The sequence below is a fragment of the Saccoglossus kowalevskii genome, chromosome 16 (assembly GCF_978046115.1).
Source record: "Saccoglossus kowalevskii chromosome 16, keSacKowa6.1, whole genome shotgun sequence".
Taxonomy (NCBI): domain Eukaryota; kingdom Metazoa; phylum Hemichordata; class Enteropneusta; family Harrimaniidae; genus Saccoglossus; species Saccoglossus kowalevskii.
Genome location: NC_140656.1, coordinates 7,537,140 through 7,558,720, shown reverse-complemented (window position 1 = coordinate 7,558,720; position 21,581 = coordinate 7,537,140). Strand labels below are relative to the sequence as shown.

At 36.1% G+C, this 21,581-nt stretch overlaps 1 protein-coding gene across 1 annotated transcript; it reads right to left on the bottom strand.

Annotated features, from left to right (window-relative positions):
• Window positions 1-9,161: 9,161 nt before the first annotated feature.
• LOC102806368 (15-hydroxyprostaglandin dehydrogenase [NAD(+)]-like) lies at window positions 9,162-17,834 on the bottom strand. Its single transcript, XM_085491450.1, has 7 exons — window positions 17,700-17,834; window positions 13,409-13,531; window positions 13,142-13,248; window positions 12,478-12,574; window positions 12,124-12,200; window positions 11,534-11,682; window positions 9,162-9,556 (listed from the first exon to the last, which is right to left on the bottom strand). The coding sequence occupies exons 1-7, from the start codon at window positions 17,797-17,799 to the stop codon at window positions 9,436-9,438; spliced, it is 774 nt and encodes a 257-aa protein (XP_085347576.1). The 5' UTR covers window positions 17,800-17,834; the 3' UTR covers window positions 9,162-9,435.
• Window positions 17,835-21,581: the final 3,747 nt, after the last annotated feature.

The window sequence follows — 21,581 nt, the reverse complement described above, 5'->3', positions numbered from 1 at the left end:
GTTAACTATATATCAAGATTTTACCAAAGCTTTCAGAGATATGTGAACCACTTCGCAAAGTGATAGAGCACAATGTTGAGTTTGTCTGGGAAAGTCAACAAGTAGAAGCATTTTCTGACATAAAGAAGCTCATTAGTTCTGCGCCAGTACTCAAGTATTATGATGTGAACAGAGAGGTCACAATACAGTGCGATGCGTCTCAATCTGGATTAGGAGCCACTCTAATGCAGAATGGGCAGCCAGTTGCATTTGCCGCCAGAGCATTATCACAAACTGAACAAAATTATGCGCAGATTGAAAAGGAGTGCCTGGCAATAGTCTTTGCTTGCTGCAGATTCAACCAATACTTGCATGGTCGTGATAAAATCACTGTGGAATCAGACCATAAACCATTGGTTCCGATCTTCCACAAATCATTACATTCAGCGCCAGAACGTTTGCAAAGAACTTGCAAATTGAATAGTTACCAAGATCCAAGATGTACATCGCTGATATGTTAAGCAGAGCGTATGAGCAGACAGCAGGACTACAAGAAGACAATATTCCAGAATATTTCAAGAAATCGCTGATATCAAACAGGTAGAATATATGCGCTTATCTGAGGGAACACACGAACAAGTCAAATCCTGTACATCAGCTGTTGCCTCATTACAAACGCTCATGAATACAGTCATGACCGGATGTCCAGATTCACGCAAGGAAATCCCAGTTTGTATCCGTGGATACTGGAACTTTAGGGATGAACTAACTGCTCAGGATGGTGTTCTATACAAGGGTATGAAAGTCATAATACCATTTTCAATGCGTCCACAGATAATCGCAAGAGCACATACCAGCCATTTAGGACCAGATGCCTGTGTTCGAAGAGCATGTGATGTCCTATTTTGACCAGGCATGATAGGGGAAATCACAGAGAAAGTAAAGTTGTGTAGTACTTGTAACTATTTTGAGATAGATCACCTTGAAGACACCACGTCGTCAAAGTTTCTCGATGCGACAAAGTCTCATTTTGCAAGACATGGAATCGCTGACATGATGACAGATAATGGTCCGCAGTATACCAGCGATGAATTCTCTTCTTTCGTACATAAATGGGAATTCAAACATACAACCAATTCTCCACTGCACAGCCAAAGTAACGGCAAAGCTGAGTCCACAGTCAAAATTGCAAAGAAGCTAATCAAAAAAGCTAAACGAAACAACAGAGATATACAATTAGCTTTACTCGAATGGAGAAATACTTTCGATGTGAATGGTTTAGGTCCAGTACAGAAACTGATGTCCAGAAGAACTAGAACCAGAATTCTTACAGCTGAAGCTTTACTTAAACCACAAATAGTAGACAGGGTTCCAGAAAATATCAAAATCAAAAGGCAAAAGGCAAAGGCAGTTTATGACAAACATGCCAAACCTTTACCAGAGTTAGTTATAGGTGACCCAATAAGATTACAACCACTGAGGCCTAAACAGCCATGGAAACGAGGCTCATGTGTGGCAAAGGTTGGTCCACGTTCCTACTTAATTGAATCAGAAGATGGTCACTTTTATAGAAGAAACCGGAAATTAATATGCTTAGATCAGAGTGACAAGAAACCACCACTACAAAGTGAGATTTCACCTGAGCCAGTACAAATAGAGTCACCTTCAGTGTCAGTCATCGATCCAAACAATCCATCACAGCAAACAGAATGTACAACTATACAATGCTCACCAGTTAAACAAACAACTACACGTAGTGGGAGACAAAGTAAGATCCCGAATCGTTATAAAGATTATGTCATCATTCCTTTCAAGATACACCCTAAACCGCTGTTTAGATATAAAAATCTACGTTTCCCCACCTTTTCTTCTAAACTTCTGAGTTGTGGTACTTGCATTCACGTCAGAAAATGATTAGAAATGTTACCACTGCTGTTGCTACTTTGACCTGCTGTCATTTTAGACAAAAAGTAGAATGTACAGTTCTGGTCATTTGACTCTGATACCCGCGATTTTTGTTACTCGCCGATGACCTGAAACTAGATCATCTGTATTATAATGTATTAATCCCAGACAGGCGGATGAATGTCGTGATTTGAGGTGAGCATAAAACGCGTCATACAAGAAATAACATATTATTGTGTTTCTTTTTTTCATATGTATACAACCAAATGTAAATACTTTTTAAGCACGCAAGTGAATAGGCCATTGAAGCTACGCGTTGAACACAAAAGCATGGTAGTACATAAACTTGCGTTTATTTTGCAGAGAGTGTATATTATCGACATCAACGAGAAGAAGAGACATGAAACGTTAAACTCTTTTAAAAATAAGCACGGAGATGGAAGAATTCAATTCCGGAAATGTGACGTCAGAAACACAGACAAACTTGAAGGTAAATAAATATAATTAACACATACACAGAAAGATATATATTGAATATAATGAATATCAACAGTGTTTAATTGTTGCCTTTGACTGTGGTCGAATTTCTGACGTCTTCAACACACGGTACTAAGCTACATTCAACATGACAAATATGTGTATAGATCGTTTGTAACAATGCAGGTATTTGCAACGAATATACACGCAAACTGATGATAGAAATCAACTTGGTAAGTGTTGTCCTAATGTGTTAGTATACACTATTAAACATGTCGATATCTTTACTTGCAAATTTCTTTTTCGCAATGTGTGAATATATACGTGTAGGTTGACGTTGATTTTTGGCCATTGTTCTCAAACAATTTGACCAGACCTGTAGCAGCGCGTGACTTGGATATCATTGACCAATTTGAAATATCCTATTTGCATATTAAAATTTGAAGAAAAAAATGTGGGGTTTTATGTGAAAGCCATGGCGGGGAAAGTTGGGAAAGAGTTCTTTGAGACCCCTGACCCTTAACTTGAACGCTCACCCTAACACTCCTGCTCCCATTGTAATTCAATATGCCTCTCCAAATGATTTTTCTGAGTCGTGCATTTTTGACCATCACACTTAATGTAGGGTTAGCATAATTATACACATGTTCATGTGCGTTTGTATGAGTGAATGAATATGAGATGGCGGAGGGAGAATGTGCTGTGTTTTATGTGTTTTTATGCTCTCAACACACATACAAAAAGCGTGTACCTTATGTGAGTGCGAATTATCACTTCTGTACATACTTGAACATATCAAGTTGGTCACTGATTTCAGCAATAATGTCAACAACATAGATTCAAATGTTGTTCTTACTGGTATTCCATTACTCACACTCTTTCGAATAAGAAGCAGAATGTCCAATGAAACAGTTTATCTGCTATATTGATAAGGCCTGTGATAAATTCAATTTTTTAACCACTTATACATCTCATTGATGTTCACATGGTATCTAATCGATTTTAAATCAATTTTACCAGGAAATACACATGAACATATCATCTATCTTACGCATATGTATTTTCCCCCACATTTAGTGTTACTTTAGGAAGTAAGTCGTTAAGGGTTGTATTGACCGGACAGTAAGTGTTCTTCCTGTCAAATCAAGTCAAATGATAACATTGCATATTTAAATCAACGAAAACTTGTTCTTGAAATGTTTCGCAGTATTAACATTTTCGACATTCTGAATGTCTTTCCGTCATCAATCATATGCAAAAATGAGGAGTGAATCATTACGATACGATTAAAAAAAGTGAGATATACGTAGTCAGTCGCCAATATTGCTGTCGCAGTTACAACTAACATGTGGCAATTGGAGTTCGATGCGTCAATTCAATGCTTCAAGCAGCCAGTAAAGTTTTGCTCAAAGTACCGTGCTAAAGGTAAATGCGTGATGAATGTCAGCAAGTAATGTTTCCAGAATATAGGATTGAAAGACCGTTTGCCATAAGTGGCGTAACTCATTAACATTAACCAATCAACATTTATTTCGTAGGGGGCATAGTTCATTAATATTAACCAATCAAAACGATTCCCGAGCCGCTGCAGATCAACAGTACAATTCGCGTACGTAAATTATAGCAGGCTGGCCATATATACAAGATGTGCATAATAACCATCTTATAAACATTTATAATCTAACACAAAATATAGAATGAGCCCAAAATTGGCCCAAAAACAATTTATCCGCCGTATATGCAGCAAGCAAGCATGGAATTGTTGGATTCATACGAAGTGTGGCGGTGAGTTTGACATACTTCATGAAAAATATTATATCAGAAGAATTGGAACAAGGCCACTAATCAATTCACTGTTTCGTTTTATTCTCAGAAATAGCTCTGTAAGTTTTCTTACTTCGTAAATGTTTTTATACAAGTATAATCAGACAACGCTAGAAAAAGTACAAATGTAAACACTAATGTCTCTTTTTGCAGTTTGAGCCAGACGTGGTAAGCAATGGAGTTCGTGTTGTTGCTATAGGTCCGACTGTTGTTGACACAACTCTGGTTCCCATTGTCTTGGAGAAAGGGACGAAATACACAAATGAAATGAAACAAGTTTTAGCAGGCTTGCCAGTGCTAAAGTAATGTAGATATGCTTATAATAAAATGAGCTTTCCTTCTAAACATCGAATTGTATATGACTGGGAAAAAAGTATCCAGGGAATTCAAACAGCTTACCCAAGAGTTTAAACCTATTAAGTTTAAACCTAGTAAATAATACTATTAAGTAAGACATGAATTCTTAGCCACATTCCGGGTAGCTAACAACTAAATATCACTCAGAAAGAAATAGTACTGTTCAGTAAAAATACTTGTTTTTGGTTGGAGGCGTCTCCGTCCGATGTGTTACACAATAGATTTAACGGAAATTAAATGAAATGAAATGTACAAAAAACACATATTCAATTGCATTGAGAAGTCATGATCAGCAGGTCAAGTTTTAAACTATTCAACAGCTATCTTTTAATCCTAGAGCGACAGCAGAACTATATCCTAGTTATGAAGCTAGGTTACGAATTTATCTATTTAAATAGATATGTACTATAGCCACATTACGGAGATATATGTACTATGGCCTGGTTATGAGGATATCTGTAGTATGGCCTGGTTATGAGCCTTGCTGTACTATAGACAGGTTATGAAGATATCTGTAATATAGCCTGGTCGTGATGATAGCTGTACTATACTCCGGATATGAGAAAATATGTAGTATAGCCTGGTTACGAATATATCTTTACTATGGCTAGGTTATGAGGATATGTGTATCATCTAGACCACAAAACACAGAGAAATATACCAACCGCGTTATCCTGTGCGTCAATATCAACCCAAAATATGGAACGTGTAAATCTGACACTGACTTACCATACCATTTCTGTATTCACAGTTTATTAAACTTCATTATACATAACATAAGAATCATTGTTTTTGTATATCCTGAGACATAGTAGTATACTTGAAACCCCGTCAGTGCAGTCATGAATAGCAAATGGTTACTCCTTCTTTTGGCCTCTACTTGGTCTCTGTCAAAAACAAAATCAAATTGATTGCTATTTCGGCAAAAGGCTACAATGATTGACATGAAAATACTGATTAATTTATCTTGTAGCGAATACATGATACTTTTGCCTGATGCGTTTGTGAATAGATTTAATCTCAAGTAGCTTCCCTGAACATTTCATTTCCATCTGAAGAATGGATTTGTATTTTCTGAATTTCACAGTATATCTAACATATACTATATTTTGTGTTTAATTAGATGTAATGTATAGTGTGTCACTTATCGTATCAAGAACCCTTATTTATCATGCCTTGCCACTCCCCATACTATCATTTTCCTTTTCAGCGAAGTGTTGAATAGTAAAAAAAAAAACAAGTGGTTAGTGTGAAACAAAATTTATCAAATACGAACATGTTGTAAATTACAGATGACTGCGGGCAGGGAACACTTGCTTTGCTACTATATCCTACTAAATTGGTATGAAAAGACTTAAGGTAGCGGGACTATTATTTGCATACTTGTTTTCATCTTCTAATTGTGACTAAATGACTACAAATAGACCCGGGAAAGTATATATTTTTAGAATCGCCAGACTTCAAGCTTTTCACAAGTGTATTTTGCATGCCCGTATCTGCATTCTACGACACGTTACTCAACCAAAAGTGAAAAATTACTTTTTCTGTAAAAAAAATAATTACGCATTTATGCTGGCGATAAGAAGTATTTTTTTCACTTTTCCTAGTTGTTCAATAGTCTGGTAAATTGAATGTGTCTGGTCAGTTTTATTCAAGCAACGCGTTTTAAAAAAATAGTTTGCTGAATTTCAATTACTGTTTTAGTCGCATTGCCCCCAACTCAAACCACAACTCGTTGGTAAATAATCGATGAAATAGTTTGTCTGGACACATTCAAGTTTCTCTCACTGTCACCTCAAAGCTGTGAAAATTTGGTGTTAATCCGACGACAATAAGTATACGTTATTTTTTGTTAAAGACCTTGTATTTTGAAAAACATAAACTCCTAGAAAACGTCCATGAAGTAACAGCAAAGATTTTCAAGCTTGTTTATCGGCACAATCAATTTGTTTTCCCATCAAGGTCTGCTTTAACATGTGTAGGGACATCCAAATGTGTAAGGCTATTGGAAACCAAAAAAAATAAAGGGATGGGATAGCTATAATTGGATAAATTCGGCATATGAAAACACCAAAATCAATGATTTTTTTCAGTGGCTGTGTGACCTTGTGTCTGAAACATTCATATGCAAATGACTAATCTGTGAAACAAACAGGGGCGGAGACAAACCACTCAAATGTTTGGAAACACTCATTGTGTGTCAGATAGCTACTGATAACACATCCTAACATTGCTTTGTCTTGAGTTTATCTTTGAAACTTATAGGCACACAGATTAAACCTGTGTTGTTGATTTTGGAAAACCCTCCTGAGGCTGCCTTGCTTCCTTTCAGAAAATCAACCAACTTACATAACATTCTATGTTATGTTGACTTTATCACATGAAAGTTTATAGTGCATTTCATCAATTAATAAATAAATGTGAAAATCGTAATTTTCAACACAAATAATAGTCTCGCTACCTTAAATTGTTGTATTTTGACATATTCTGAGCACTGACATCCTGCGTAATGAGTAGTAGTGATTTGAACAGGAGATCTTTTGTTTGTGGGTTGCCAAAGTAAGTCTTCCGGTCTACTCTAATCGTTTAAGCATTATATAACATGTTTTCTGGTACCGGCTATTTTTCACTTAAAATAATTTCAACCAATATGAGATACAACGCTTGAAATAAACACAGCATAATGGAAGCTTTCAACATTCACCCAACACCACTACTTCACGATTGATATTGACACGAAAATTCTCATTACTATGCAATTTCGACTGAGTCTGATAGTTACCTCACTGAGACAAGTAATTTAAACGATGATAATTATTTGAATTAATACTGTTTGTTTTAATATGTACTAATCTATTATCATAATTATATTCACTTCCAAAATTTAGGGGGTTCGACTGAACACCCTGAACCCAAAACCCCCCAAAAAATACGGGCCTAAGTACGTGGCGCTACGCACGGCAAGACTTCACACAGTGAGTTGCACTTCACAAGCAAGTCCGATTCAATTCCTATAACCACTGGTCGCAGAACTTACAAACCATGTGATGTGCAGGCCACGATAAGCCTGTCCTACACTCACTATTCACCACGGTGTCTCCGTTGCCTCACTGTCCTTCCTGCCAATTGTCCCAAAAACTTCCCGCGCCGTTCATCTCTCCCGCTAAGTTCTGACCTTGGGGTCATTGACGTGTCCCCAGCTAATCGCGGGTCACATCATTCACGATGACCTTGCACAGATTCTGCATACAATGCTTCCCACCAGGTTCGCCATAATCACATGACAGTGAGTAATGTTTAAGTGTAGCAAATTTGCCGTCTTTAACTGACCGCATAACACATATAGCGCACAAGTCCGATGGTGGTTGAGACTATGGTGTCGTTATAACACAAAGTGCAGCATAGCATTCAAACTACCAAAGTGTGGCAACAACTTGCAAAGTCTCACAACAAAAGGCAGGGAGGGGATTGTTGCCAAAAGTTTACAAAAGAAAACAATTGATACGATAGCATCAACTGAGGATATCCAACGCTTTGTTAAAACGCAGTTTAATGTGCAAGGTAATTATGAAAAACTTAAAACCAAGCTCCACACATACTCTTCATTTCTTATTGAAAGTGAGATTACTCTGAGAAAATTATGGACCTCACCGTGTGGCCAACTGGAATTCCTATTCGCAAGTATAAATAATAACAATGTTTGCGAAGAGCTTATTCCAATACAGAAGTGTGAATTTTTCATGTGGCAGGCATGGCGATTACTGCAATACATCACCGAATTTGAATACATAAAGGAATTAGAGAGCGAGGATACCTCTCATAGACCCTATGCTCCAGTCATGAATCAAAATTGTCTAATGTTATAAGTAACTTAACAGATAAACCAATATGAATGGATCGAGGAGATTTAAAGACTGCAATAAAGATTATAACTGTCAAAGGACTTGAATTTCAGTATAACTAATTACCTAATACATGCGAGGTACATGATATGTTGAAACAACACTTTCTGAGAGTCTGAAAATAATCTAGGTTGTACAACAAGAAAGAAACCTTCAGAAATGAGAAACCAATGAAGTAGCTTTCTAAAAAGATCTGCATTATACTGCAACCCCATTTGGACGTGTTGAGTCATAAAAAAGGCTTTAGGAAAATACAACACGGTAATTGCCAAGCATATGTGATTGCATTCTCGCAAATGTGCAGCACATATGTTAACTGTGGAGTCTTGGAATGTGTCGAAAAATACACAAGGTACAGCGAGCTCGCTACATAAGCTAACAGCAGGTCAACCAATGAAAATGTGTTTTAGTCATTTTAGTCGATTGCAGACTAATTGTGTACACCTCCAGTTTTAGCATACAAGAATAAACAAAACCATTTGAAATGCACACTAATATGAGTACTATGGAATCCCGATAAAGTCAAAGAAGTTGCATGTGCTAGTTTTAGTTTGTTCCAACACGAAACAAATAACCTGCACTTGAACACCAAGTATCTAATGTTAAAATGAACCATGGATTAGAAAGTATCATGGCGACTGAAAAGTGAATCAACTACATATGCATTACATATGCATTACTCAAACTGTATAATGTTTATGGAAATGTAGACATGTGTAATATTATCTAACTTTGTTTTTATTTTAAGTAATATTCTAATGGCAACTTTGTTTTTGCTTAGAAAATAGTATCACGTGGCCATTTACAATAAACAGTATTTTGGAGCATTTCGCCGTCAATGGATATTACCACTTTACAAGTAAGTATTCATTATCATGTATGTTGCATGTTTAAACAAGAAACTACAAAAAGTTAATATGTTATTTGTAAATTAAAACATAATGGAAACATATGGTGTGGTGAAACATCCAACTGAGAACCATTCAATCGATTATTCGATATTTGGGGGGCATATGTCTTCTGGATCTTTACCGACTCTTATAAGTCTAGTTGTTCCATTCGCACTGTCGTCTTCAATAAGGCATACCACTGTCGATGTGACGTCACTTAACCTAAAAACACACCAACAGATTAGGTTCGATTATCTTGCTGATACTGGTTGAATTAAATTAAACAAAATAAAAGCATTTGTTGCCACTATCCAACCATGGCAACCAAATTTCATATGCATATTACACTCCTTGGTAATATATCAGGTTTGAGTGATTCTTCTTTTCGGTACAATCCTGAATGTTTATAGAATACAATTTTGATAATTAATAGCTTAATTAATAGCTGGGCATATTTGTCGTCTAAACGCTTACAAGAAAGCATGTCTTAAACACTGTTAAATCGATTTAAAACAAGTCGCTAATCAAAACTGTCAACAATGGTAAATAGTTAACAATGGCGTGATAATTCTAGTTTCCCAGTAGAACAGGTGCAATCCCGATAATTGCAACCGAATAATTGAAGCTGTAACTAAACATGGTCATTAAAGAGTGATTCACTGACAAAAAATGGTCACCAGTCGACCATTTTGATTTTGATCTACAAAACAAGGCGACTTGTATCAAGGTCTCATAATGTTCAAGCCCACCGTTTCGTTCAAAGTTTGAAAAAATCCAAGTATATTCTGGTTATTGGATGGCAGAAATGCTTCATTTCGATGAATTGCCTAAAATGGCGGTTATTCGACCATCTTGATTTAGATAGTGAAGTGAAAGTATATGCATATATGTGACATGATATATATGTGATCAATCTAGTCAAGTAATATAAATCAGTCCTAGCTGTTGGAGTATCACTACTTATTTATAAAAATAAATAATCTTTTAGTCTTCATTTGGAATTATTGGTGGAAAGTGCATCATCAATAAAACTTGTTATGTGTTTATTACGGTGATTATCTGAATCAAATAAATGTTATGTAATAATAAAAGATATGTTGTATTTTTAATAGTACAAATACGATTGATTATATATAATAATTCTTTTTAGAATGTTTTAGTCGTCCAAACCCCAGAACACCAGCAATTATGAGATTTGTCATCCTGTAGGCATTGATTTGAAGGAAGTGGTCACTTATCTCTGAACTACTCAGAAATTTGGCAAACATTACATACATTTGAGCATTTGTTTTTCACGAGTGCTTTAATCAATCGACTTGAAATATATGTGCGTCTAGTACTTATGGCCAAAGCTTTTTACAAACAAAACAAAAAATAATATTGATCAGTCATGTGGTTTTGTCGCCATCTCGGATTTTGAGTAAAAACTCTATTCCCGTGGTTCTTTTTTGTCATGGTTCGGCAGGCATAATGGATTGAACTTTGATTTCCCATCTCAGAACATTTTGAATCTAGTCACACCAACATTTGAGTTAATGTAACAACAAGAAACAAAAGTTTGCAACAACAATGCAGCAGATACATTTCCCATATATTATTATTATCTCTCCATATTCTATTTTTTATTTACTTTATTTAAATTTTAAAGTTAATACAAATATATGCTAAGTTGATGATATCAGTATCCAACTGCATCCAATTACATTGTTTGTGTCATGTTTCTACGCTAGACAGACAATTAGAAATAATATTTTTACATTCTTCTTCTTTTTTCAGCACGAATATCCTCAATGTATATCATGGTTATACGAGAATTAATAAAATAACTAAGAAATACTGAGTGAATACTCGCCGAATAATTTGTTTGTATATTCATGTAATATTACAGCATTTTTCATTGACCACGTTTTCACCTTAATCTTCATTATCACTAATGATAAGTTTAAATAAACCTACCTTTTGTATGATGTGTATTATTCACATAATAATATTACTTAATAAATTTAAACACGTGGGTAAGCTTTTTTTACCACCCTTGCATAATTCATTTTTTTACCACAGTCAATCGTAACTGTACACAGACTGTTGTTGTTATTAGTATTTTATACTAGTAATAATCACTGTGATTGACCAAGCATACATATGTCATATGTTTAAACGGAATGTTCATTTTATTCAAAGCATATACATAATACTTACTTTAGTACTGGCCTGGCTGTTATATCTTGTTTTAATTCCTTTGTGTATTTCACCCCTTTCTCCAAGGCAATGGGAACCAGTGTTGTGTCGATAAGATTCGGACATATAGCAACAACACGAACTCCATTGCTTACAACGTCTGGCTCAAACTGCAAAATGTAAATATATGTTATCCTATCGATGTAGAAAATAAAGGAAGATCACTCTTGCAACCCCAAAAACAATACTAAAAACATTTAGTATGATATAACTAATTCAAAACTCTAGATCTGTACATAGTTATTCATATACAATCAATCATATTCTATTGAGGTCACCAGCTCTAAGAAGTGGCCGCGGATTTTTTGAGTGAAATCAAATGAAACCGCGATGAAATTGTTTACCGGATTACATATAACATGCAAGTCATACCACTATCGACTTGTATATGGTCTAAACACATATACATATAACCTGACCTGAAAAAAATGTGCAAGCTTACTTTCTTAATTACAGAACTGCTTTTGAGAATAAAAAGGAACAACAATTTATTAGTGGTCTTGTTCCAATTCTTCTGATTTAACAATTTATATTTAGTATGTCAAACTCACCGCCACACTTCGTGTGAATCCAACAATTCCATGCTTGCTTGCTGAATATACAGCGGCTAAACGCTGGGGACGCAAACCTAATAAAAACAATAGCAGATAAACATCAATGTAGTCGAAAAGCAAAATATATTTGTGATAAGTCTTTTAGTGTGATCGCGAAAACTAGCGTGACCGCGATCACGCTAAAAAGGCTAAATTTACAATTAAACAAAAAGATATCCCGACTTTGCCAGTCTAACACCAATATAATTCAATAAATCATATGTTAATTCAAATTAGTGTATAAAATGCATAACAGTATTGTACTACACTTTATGTATCTGTACGACTTAGAAAAATGTTGTTACATCTCACCAGATATTGACGCACTATTGACTACAACACCTCCTTTTCCGCCATTTTGTGTTCCCATGTATTTCACGGCAAGGTATGTTCCTTCTATGACAGCAGTCTGAAATAATACATTGCTTTTTCAACTTAATGGTTCTATGCATACTTCATCACACAACGTCACAGAATGACATGTACAACGTCGTGTTCGATATACGCTCTGTATTACATACACAATGCGTGTGAAAAAGATTATTGAAACAACATTCCAAAACACATACAAACAATTGATAAAGTTTCACCACAAATAAAAAACAACCAAGTACGCCACAGATCGCATAAACCGCTTGTGCTGCTTCGTACTTGGGTATAAACCTTAAATAAATTTGACTTTATTTGGGATTGTATATACACAAAACGTGCTGCTTTCGAGTTTGAATTGACTGATTAACTTTTCTAATAATTTTATGAGCAATTATCTTCATAAATATGACTTTTATAGGATATCGAAGATGTAACACTACCCAAGTTTTATTGTGTTAATAAGAAATCCCGAAGGCTACATTCGAACTCGAGGCTCATACAGCGGTCGATCTGAAATATACACTGTTCATTGGAGAAACAGTTTTGTCAATTAAGATATCAACATGTTCAATAGTGTATACTAACACATTACGACGACACTTACCAAGTTGATATCTATCATCAGTTTACGTGTATATTCATTGAGAATACCTGCATTGTTACAAACAATATCTAATTGACCATACTGGTCCAAGCAGTCTTTGAAAACAGCTGTTGGCAAATGTATATAAATTGAATTCATGAGAGTTAAATATAACTTAGTACCGTGTGTCAAATACAACAATAGTCGAAGGCAACAATTAAAACACTGTTGACATTAATTATATTCAATATATACTTTTCTATGTATGTGTTACTTTCATTTATTTACCTTCAAGTTCATCTGTGTTTCTGACGTCACATTTTCGGAATTGAATTCGTCCAGCGCCGTGCTTTTCTTTAAGAGAGTTTAGCGTTTCTTGTCCCTTCTTCTCGTTGATGTCGATAATAAACACTCCCTGTAAAATAAAATGTATGAGTCTATTTACTACCATGGTTTTGTCATCAACGCTTAGCTTCAATGTCAATGTCAGTCGCGATTATTGGCGATCATAACGGACTTGAATTTAGCTGCTGATGGTTGTTACTAACCAAAGTCAAACCAATGTTCGTCGTACTTGCAAAACAGGTGCATATAAATGTACTGTAAAACGTACAATTGGGTGAGATGGGACGGTGTACACTTCGAATTCGTCTGAAAATCGCTTTAGGTTATGCTGGTAAAATGAAAACTAAACTTGCAAGGACGCTGTAAAAGGTCCCTCCTGGAAATAACAAGTCCAACAAAAACGAACTCGCCGGCTGATCAACAATATTCTCGTGTTGAAAATTGACTCATTTTCCCAAACCCGCACTTACAAAGACCCGCCATTTCATTTCCACTGAATTCTGCGCAAGTTTGCTCGCGCGGGGGGGGGGGGGGGTCTTGACAAACACTTCAACTGCCCAGTGTAGTATTTGTGTTGCAAACAGAACCGCCTACTTTGCATAATCCCAGCTGTAATGAGTGACGTCACCGTTCGTTATGGGCACAGACCGTCTCAAAACTTCATAGCGTGAAAGAAAACGGTCAAATTATAAAGTTTGTTACATATATAAATGTCAGTTCGTAATTTTTCGTGAATAAAAACATTCAAATTACTTTATTTACTATTAGTACATATACATTTTGCTGCTAAAATGGGAGCTGACCTTCTTTGAAGTTTAAAATCATAAAAGTGCAGATTTCTCGGTGTTCGGTTTCTGACAAATACAGTTGGCCTAATTTTAAATGGCGTTTTAGTGAGTAGCGCTACCATGGCACTGTTTGGCTTTTCTGACTCTCCAATATGTTGGCTTCATGTCCGTATTTACATTTTTGGGGAAGTTCTATGGCGTTATTTCACAACCAACACGTAACCCACTGGTATACACTAACTTTAACACCAAAAACATGCTAGAAATTTCTAATTTTTAGAAAGACAGAAATGTAAAAAAATAGAAATACTGATTTAAGCTTCATGACTATTGCTTCAAAACAGTGTGAAGTTTGTGGTTGCATGAATAACCGTACAGCTGACATTTGTTCACGTTAGTTAATTATCAGCCCCACCACGGTTACTAAAAAGTAACCGTGGTCCCGCTGAATCTCAGAATCAAGAGACGCTAAAACAAGCGCAATTTTCACAAAATTGTAATACTAAAAAGGTACAAGTCAGGGGCTTTCCAAAAATGTATAGATTATATGTTGTAAATTTTATCCCTATTATAGGTGTTTACATTTGTCATGCCAATAAATTATTCGCTACCTTAAAGGTATTTACATTGGGTGTTATACCATTGTTATTATAATACAAGACATATGAAACACGAAATACAATAACATATTTTAATTAAAAAATGTTTTGTGTGTGACGTGTTTTATGCTCACCGAGTCCCCATGCAAATCACGAAACGTCATTCGCATGACTAAGGTGATAAATTATACACCCCTATATTCCGACAACCCTTTGTTGAGATGATAATAGGTTCTGACGCCTACGAAATTTTAGAAACGTTTTTGACATTTCACTGTATTTTTATTTCTTTACTATAAGAAAAATATCATTATTCTTCTTCAAATAGTATCCTACGCTCACTGTTTGTAACACAATGTTACATTTCTTTACAATTAAAAAGAATAAATATGCCGGATTATTGAATACTTTCCACTCTTCTGGTCATGGGCTTTCATGGAGGTGTTTTGTGATCATTGTCGGCAATAGTACATTCAGATTTACAATGTTAAACAATATTCTCAGACGCGCAGTATCCTTTCAAGCTACAGACGCAAAATAGTTGTTTTTATTGCCAAACGTGTAGATCAACAATAGACTATGTACCTGACAGTCTTCGTGTGGACCTCTGACAACTTGTACTCGGGGAGACCTAACTTGCGTTGTTCAGTACTTTTATGGTCGACGATCATCCAATAAACCCTGAGCCCGCCTGAATGTGCCAAATTTTCAATGAAATATGTACCACTGGGTTCGGAAGCCAAATGTGGACAAATACACCTCCCCATGGTAGAACAAAGCAACATGTTTTTTTCACTGTTCAACGCAATCAGTCTACTTACATAATACTGGTTGTGCAATTAAATAGTAAGACAAAGCTGTCAAATTTACATGCTATAAACTAAGCAGAAACATAGAAATTAATTTGGTCAATTTTGGTGGTAGAATCTGGGAGATTTATTTTTGAGATATAAAGGGTATAATTTGCCTCCGAAAATCAGAGTAAATGTGTTAGCTTTAAAAAAAATAAACACAGTGTCAAATAAAAAGTGATTTTTATGGGATCAACCTTATACAAAAAATCTGGATCTGGATTACTTTATTCAACTATGAACTTAATTTCGGTTTCAATCAAATCACGAGTACCCGTTGATTTTAATGATTGCAACTCAAGGCTATCTTCAAATTTGATAAATATTAAAATACCATACTCCGACGTATTGCTCATGTAGATCCCTCTCTGATATCGATCTAACAATAAGATAATTATGGGAGAATGGGCAAAAATTTTAAGATTAAAAAAATCAAATGTGGAATTCTGATGTAAATGTTGTCTAACATGGAATTTAACATTGAACGGTAAATTATGATTCAAACTTGCAGGTAGTATGGCCTTGTTCAATATCCCGGCTCCTGGCATTAGAAGAAGCCGGCCTATTGTACATTTGAATTATAATTAATTATCTGATAATTCATGATGTTTTAGATCAATATTAGACGAAGTCTACAGCTGAGTAATGTGTTTTCTTTTAAAACAAGGAATTCTCCGATAATTCTCTGAGAACTATCAATGACTTAGATTGATAGAAAACGTATAACGTGTGGAGGTAAACAAAGAATGTTAGCCGAAAATACACAATATGGGAATGTAAAGAGATAGTGTGCAACCTTTGTATTTTTTGCCAATCTCAAAAACTTATGCAAACACAACGGAATGCCAAATTCAGTGCCTATTTATCTCTTGCATAATAAATAAATAAATGATTTTAATTAACGTAGATAAATTTGGAAAGGTGCTACTGGATATAAACAGCAACCTTGAAATCCCGCGACTGATGAATATAAGTACAACTTTCATAAAAAGGGTAAAATCATTCTCCGATAATTATCGATCTAATATCGATCTAAAACTTCGATACTTAGGCTATCGGAGGATTTAAGGTTGGAAACACTCCCAGTACACACCGGTATTGTCAAATAATTGTCGAAATATTAGACTGATACAATGGGCAACATTGTTTGATAATTCTCTGATAATTATCCAATACAGATATGCAAGATCCCGCCTTTATGGATATTCGGGCATCATGGACGGACTCCGGTTTACTACATACCACTAATTAAATTTCCATAGACGACAATGTTAACATATGACAAGATTGCTATATGAAAATGATGAACAAAGTTGAAAATATGGCTCAAAAATGGGAAATCAACATGCCAGTAATCAACCACATGAAAAAACTAACATGCTGGCCAGCTCAAACTCTTGCAAATTTCAGGTAAACAAGACACACCTACTGTATTTAGATTGCACCTAGAGAAATCACTGGAAAAACACCAAGATTAGAACATCCAAATACACACAGAATAAACACACAGGTACACAGCCGCTCGTAGTAATCAAAAGACCACATGTTGGTCTCACCTTTGACCCAGGCGATCACGCCCTCAAACAGGGAGCACCTGAGGGAAAAAATTAAGTATTCTCAGTATTAACCAACAGGACATCCTGGTTACAGGTCATAGCAGTCAAAGGTAACGCAGGGTACCATGTGCATTATAATCACTTGTGGCCGCATGAGAGCGAGTCAAATTAAGTTTGAAGCAAGTATACTGTGTTTCAGAACATAGGGGTGTCGGAACATAGGGTAGTCCCCATAAATTATAGTACAGATGACCTTGTTTCAGGTCATCGGCGAGTACTAGTGACAACAACAGCGGCCAGAATTGTACATTCTACATTGTGTCAAAAATGATAGGTCAAAGTAGCGAAAATAATGGTCAAATGTCTAATTATTTCTATACGTGAATGCGAGTACCACAACTTAGGAGTTTAAGGAGTTTAATATTTTATATTAGTTGAACTCACCTTCGCTTGACGGTTCAAGAAGTCGTTGGCCAAGGCCTCTCCAATACCGTCAGCACCTCCAGTTATTATGGCAACCTTGCCGTTCATTTCTGGCATGGTCTACAAGCTCATGCGATCTTAAATGGTCATATGCTTCCAATCTAGATGGGAACAAGTGACGTGTGTCACCTGACACTAGAAACTGGGCACGTATTTCAAACCACTTGTAATCCAAGAGCCGGGATGATTGATCGCGACCATATCGGGAGACAAATAATATCAATGATTTGCATGAGAATACGCCTTTCGAAGTACATTTTTGTTAATTTTCGAATTTTGCTATTTTTAAGATACTGTAAAGGGGGTAATTATTCACTGGGTTTTAATTTAGCTTATTTCGCTGACTGGAAAAATGCGCTAAATTAAAACACAGTGAATATGTAAAATTTAGCATAGAACACATTATCTAAATGATAAAACCGTGAATTTAAAACCCACTGAATATGCCTGAAATGGTAAATCAGTGAAATTTAAACCCAGTGAAAATTAGTCATTTTACAGTATTTTAATATGATTATTCGTGGGTCTTGTGATCTTTTTCTGGGACCAAAGTTCAAAGGGTTTTATTATAGGCATTACGAGAGTAAACCGTTTTTTACATAAACCCAAGATGGCTACCAATACGCTACTGGGTGGGTTGTCCAAAAAACCCGGAACCGGAACGTGAAATTAAGAATATTTGGAAGCAAAAAGGACGCCAGAGGTTAAGTGTAACACATCGAGCCAAGACGTGAAGTGCGCCCTCAAACGGAAACATTGTGAACATGCGTTTCTGCCTATTATTCCATCCACATTATTAGAATGAGTGTACACACAGCTACAAATTGCGATTATAATAAAATAAATAATATTAACAATGCATTACAGTAATAAGCTAAAATAATAAAATAATAAAATAAAATAAATACAAATAAGATAGATAAAACTAGAATAAAGCTTAAAGTGTAATAAAGTGTAATAAAGTGTATAGTAAACAAAAGACAAATCTAATACAAAACAATAAAACAATGCAATACAGTAATGGGCTCAAACAAATATAATAAAAGCTAGTTAACTGACTATACAAGTAAGAACAGAAATAAGATAAAAATAAGACTAAAATAAAGCTAAAATAAACTGAACCCCCTTCATTGAAGTGATTATTTATTTATTTAATAATGTAATCAATACTAAATATATATTCATTTTGTAGTGAAGTAAGTAAAAAATAGCATTCATTTCATAATAATGTAATCGATACAATGTGCATACCCATTCCGTATGTAATAATTAGTACGTATTTATTTCGTAGTGCAATCGTTTCAAAGTACTATTTATTTCATAATAGTGTAATCGTTACAAGGTACGTATTAATTTCATAATGAAATATACGTATTCATTACATGATAGTGCAATTATTACGTTTGTATGCATTATAATGGTGTAATCCTAACTAGATACGTATTTATTTCATAATAGTGTAATCGTTACAAGGTACGTATTAATTTCATAATGAAATATACGTATTCATTGCATGATAGTGCAATCGTTACAAGGTACGTATTAATTTCATAATGAAATATACGTATTCATTACATGATAGTGCAATCATTACTAAGTTCATAGCATTATAATGGTGTAATCCTAATTAGATACGTATTTATTTCATATTGTAATCGTTACAAGGTACGTATTAATTTCATAATGAAATATACGTATTCATTACATGATAGTGCAATCATTACAACCCGCGGGTGCATTATAATGGTGTAATCCTAACTAGATACGTATTTATTTCATAGTGTAATCGTTACAGGTACGTATTAATTCCATAATGCTGTAATACTTACAATGTACATATTCGTTTCATAACAAGTTATATAATTGCTGACTCTTCTGGATGACATAATAATAACTTCAGACGAGGTTTCGGATTTGCTTTTTTGCACTCAGGATTACAATACAACATAAGGCCTATCACATGTCATCATACCAAATTGTTATGTAAATCGAGTTTCATCTCACAGAGCAATAATTAATTACGGCTATAAGGTTAGCTGTACTATAGCCTGGTTATGGGACTAGCTGTACTATAGCCTGGTTATGGGACTAGCTGAACTATAGCCTGGTTATAGGACTAGCTGTACTATAGCCTGGTTATGGGACTAGCTGTACTATAGCCTGGTTATAGGACTAGCTGTACTATAGTCTGGTTATGGGACTAGCTGTACTATAGCCTGGTTATAGGACTAGCTGTACTATAGCCTGGTTATGGGACTAGCTGTACTATAGCCTGGTTATGGGACTAGCTGTACTATAGCCTGGTTATGGGACTAGCTGAACTATAGCCTGGTTATGGGACTAGCTGTACTATAGCCTGGTTATGGGACTAGCTGAACTATAGCCTGGTTATGGGACTAGCTGTACTATAGCCTGGTTATGGGACTAGCTGTACTATAGCCTGGTTATGGGACTAGCTGAACTATAGCCTGGTTATGGGACTAGCTGAACTATAGCCTGGTTATGGGACTAGCTGAACTATAGCCTGGTTATGGGACTAGCTGTACCATAGCCTGGTTATGGGACTAGCTGTACCATAGCCTGGTTATGGGACTAGCTGTACTATAGCCTGGTTATGGGACTAGCTGTACCATAGCCTGGTTATGGGACTAGCTGTACTATAGCCTGGTTATGGGACTAGCTGAACTATAGCCTGGTTATGGAACTAGCTGTACTATAGCCTGGTTATGGGACTAGCTGTACTATAGCCTGGTTATGGGACTAGCTGTACTATAGCCTGGTTATGGGACTAGCTGAACTATAGCCTGGTTATAGGACTAGCTGTACTATAGCCTGGTTATGGGACTAGCTGAACTATAGCCTGGTTATGGGACTAGCTGAACTATAGCCTGGTTATGGGACTAGCTGAACTATAGCCTGGTTATGGGACTAGCTGTACTATGGCCTGGTTATGGGACTAGCTGTACTATAGCCTGGTTATGGGACTAGCTGAACTATAGCCTGGTTATGGGACTAGCTGAACTATAGCCTGGTTATGGGACTAGCTGAACTATAGCCTGGTTATGGGACTAGCTGAACTATAGCCTGGTTATGGGACTAGCTGTACCATAGCCTGGTTATGGGACTAGCTGTACTATAGCCTGGTTATGGGACTAGCTGAACTATAGCCTGGTTATGGGACTAGCTGAACTATAGCCTGGTTATGGGACTAGCTGAACTATAGCCTGGTTATGGGACTAGCTGAACTATAGCCTGGTTATGGGACTAGCTGTACTATAGCCTGGTTATGGGACTAGCTGTACTATAGCCTGGTTATGGGACTAGCTGAACTATAGCCTGGTTATGGGACTAGCTGAACTATAGCCTGGTTATGGGACTAGCTGAACTATAGTCTGGTTATGGGACTAGCTGTACTATAGCCTGGTTATGGGACTAGCTGAACTATAGCCTGGTTATGGGACTAGCTGTACTATAGCCTGGTTATGGGACTAGCTGAACTATAGTCTGGTTATGGGACTAGCTGAACTATAGCCTGGTTATGGGACTAGCTGTACCATAGCCTGGTTATGGGACTAGCTGTACTATAGCCTGGTTATGGGACTAGCTGAACTATAGCCTGGTTATGGGACTAGCTGTACTATAGCCTGGTTATGGGACTAGCTGAACTATAGCCTGGTTATGGGACTAGCTGAACTATAGTCTGGTTATGGGACTAGCTGAACTATAGCCTGGTTATGGGACTAGCTGTACTATAGCCTGGTTATGGGACTAGCTGAACTATAGCCTGGTTATGGGACTAGCTGAACTATAGCCTGGTTATGGGACTAGCTGTACTATAG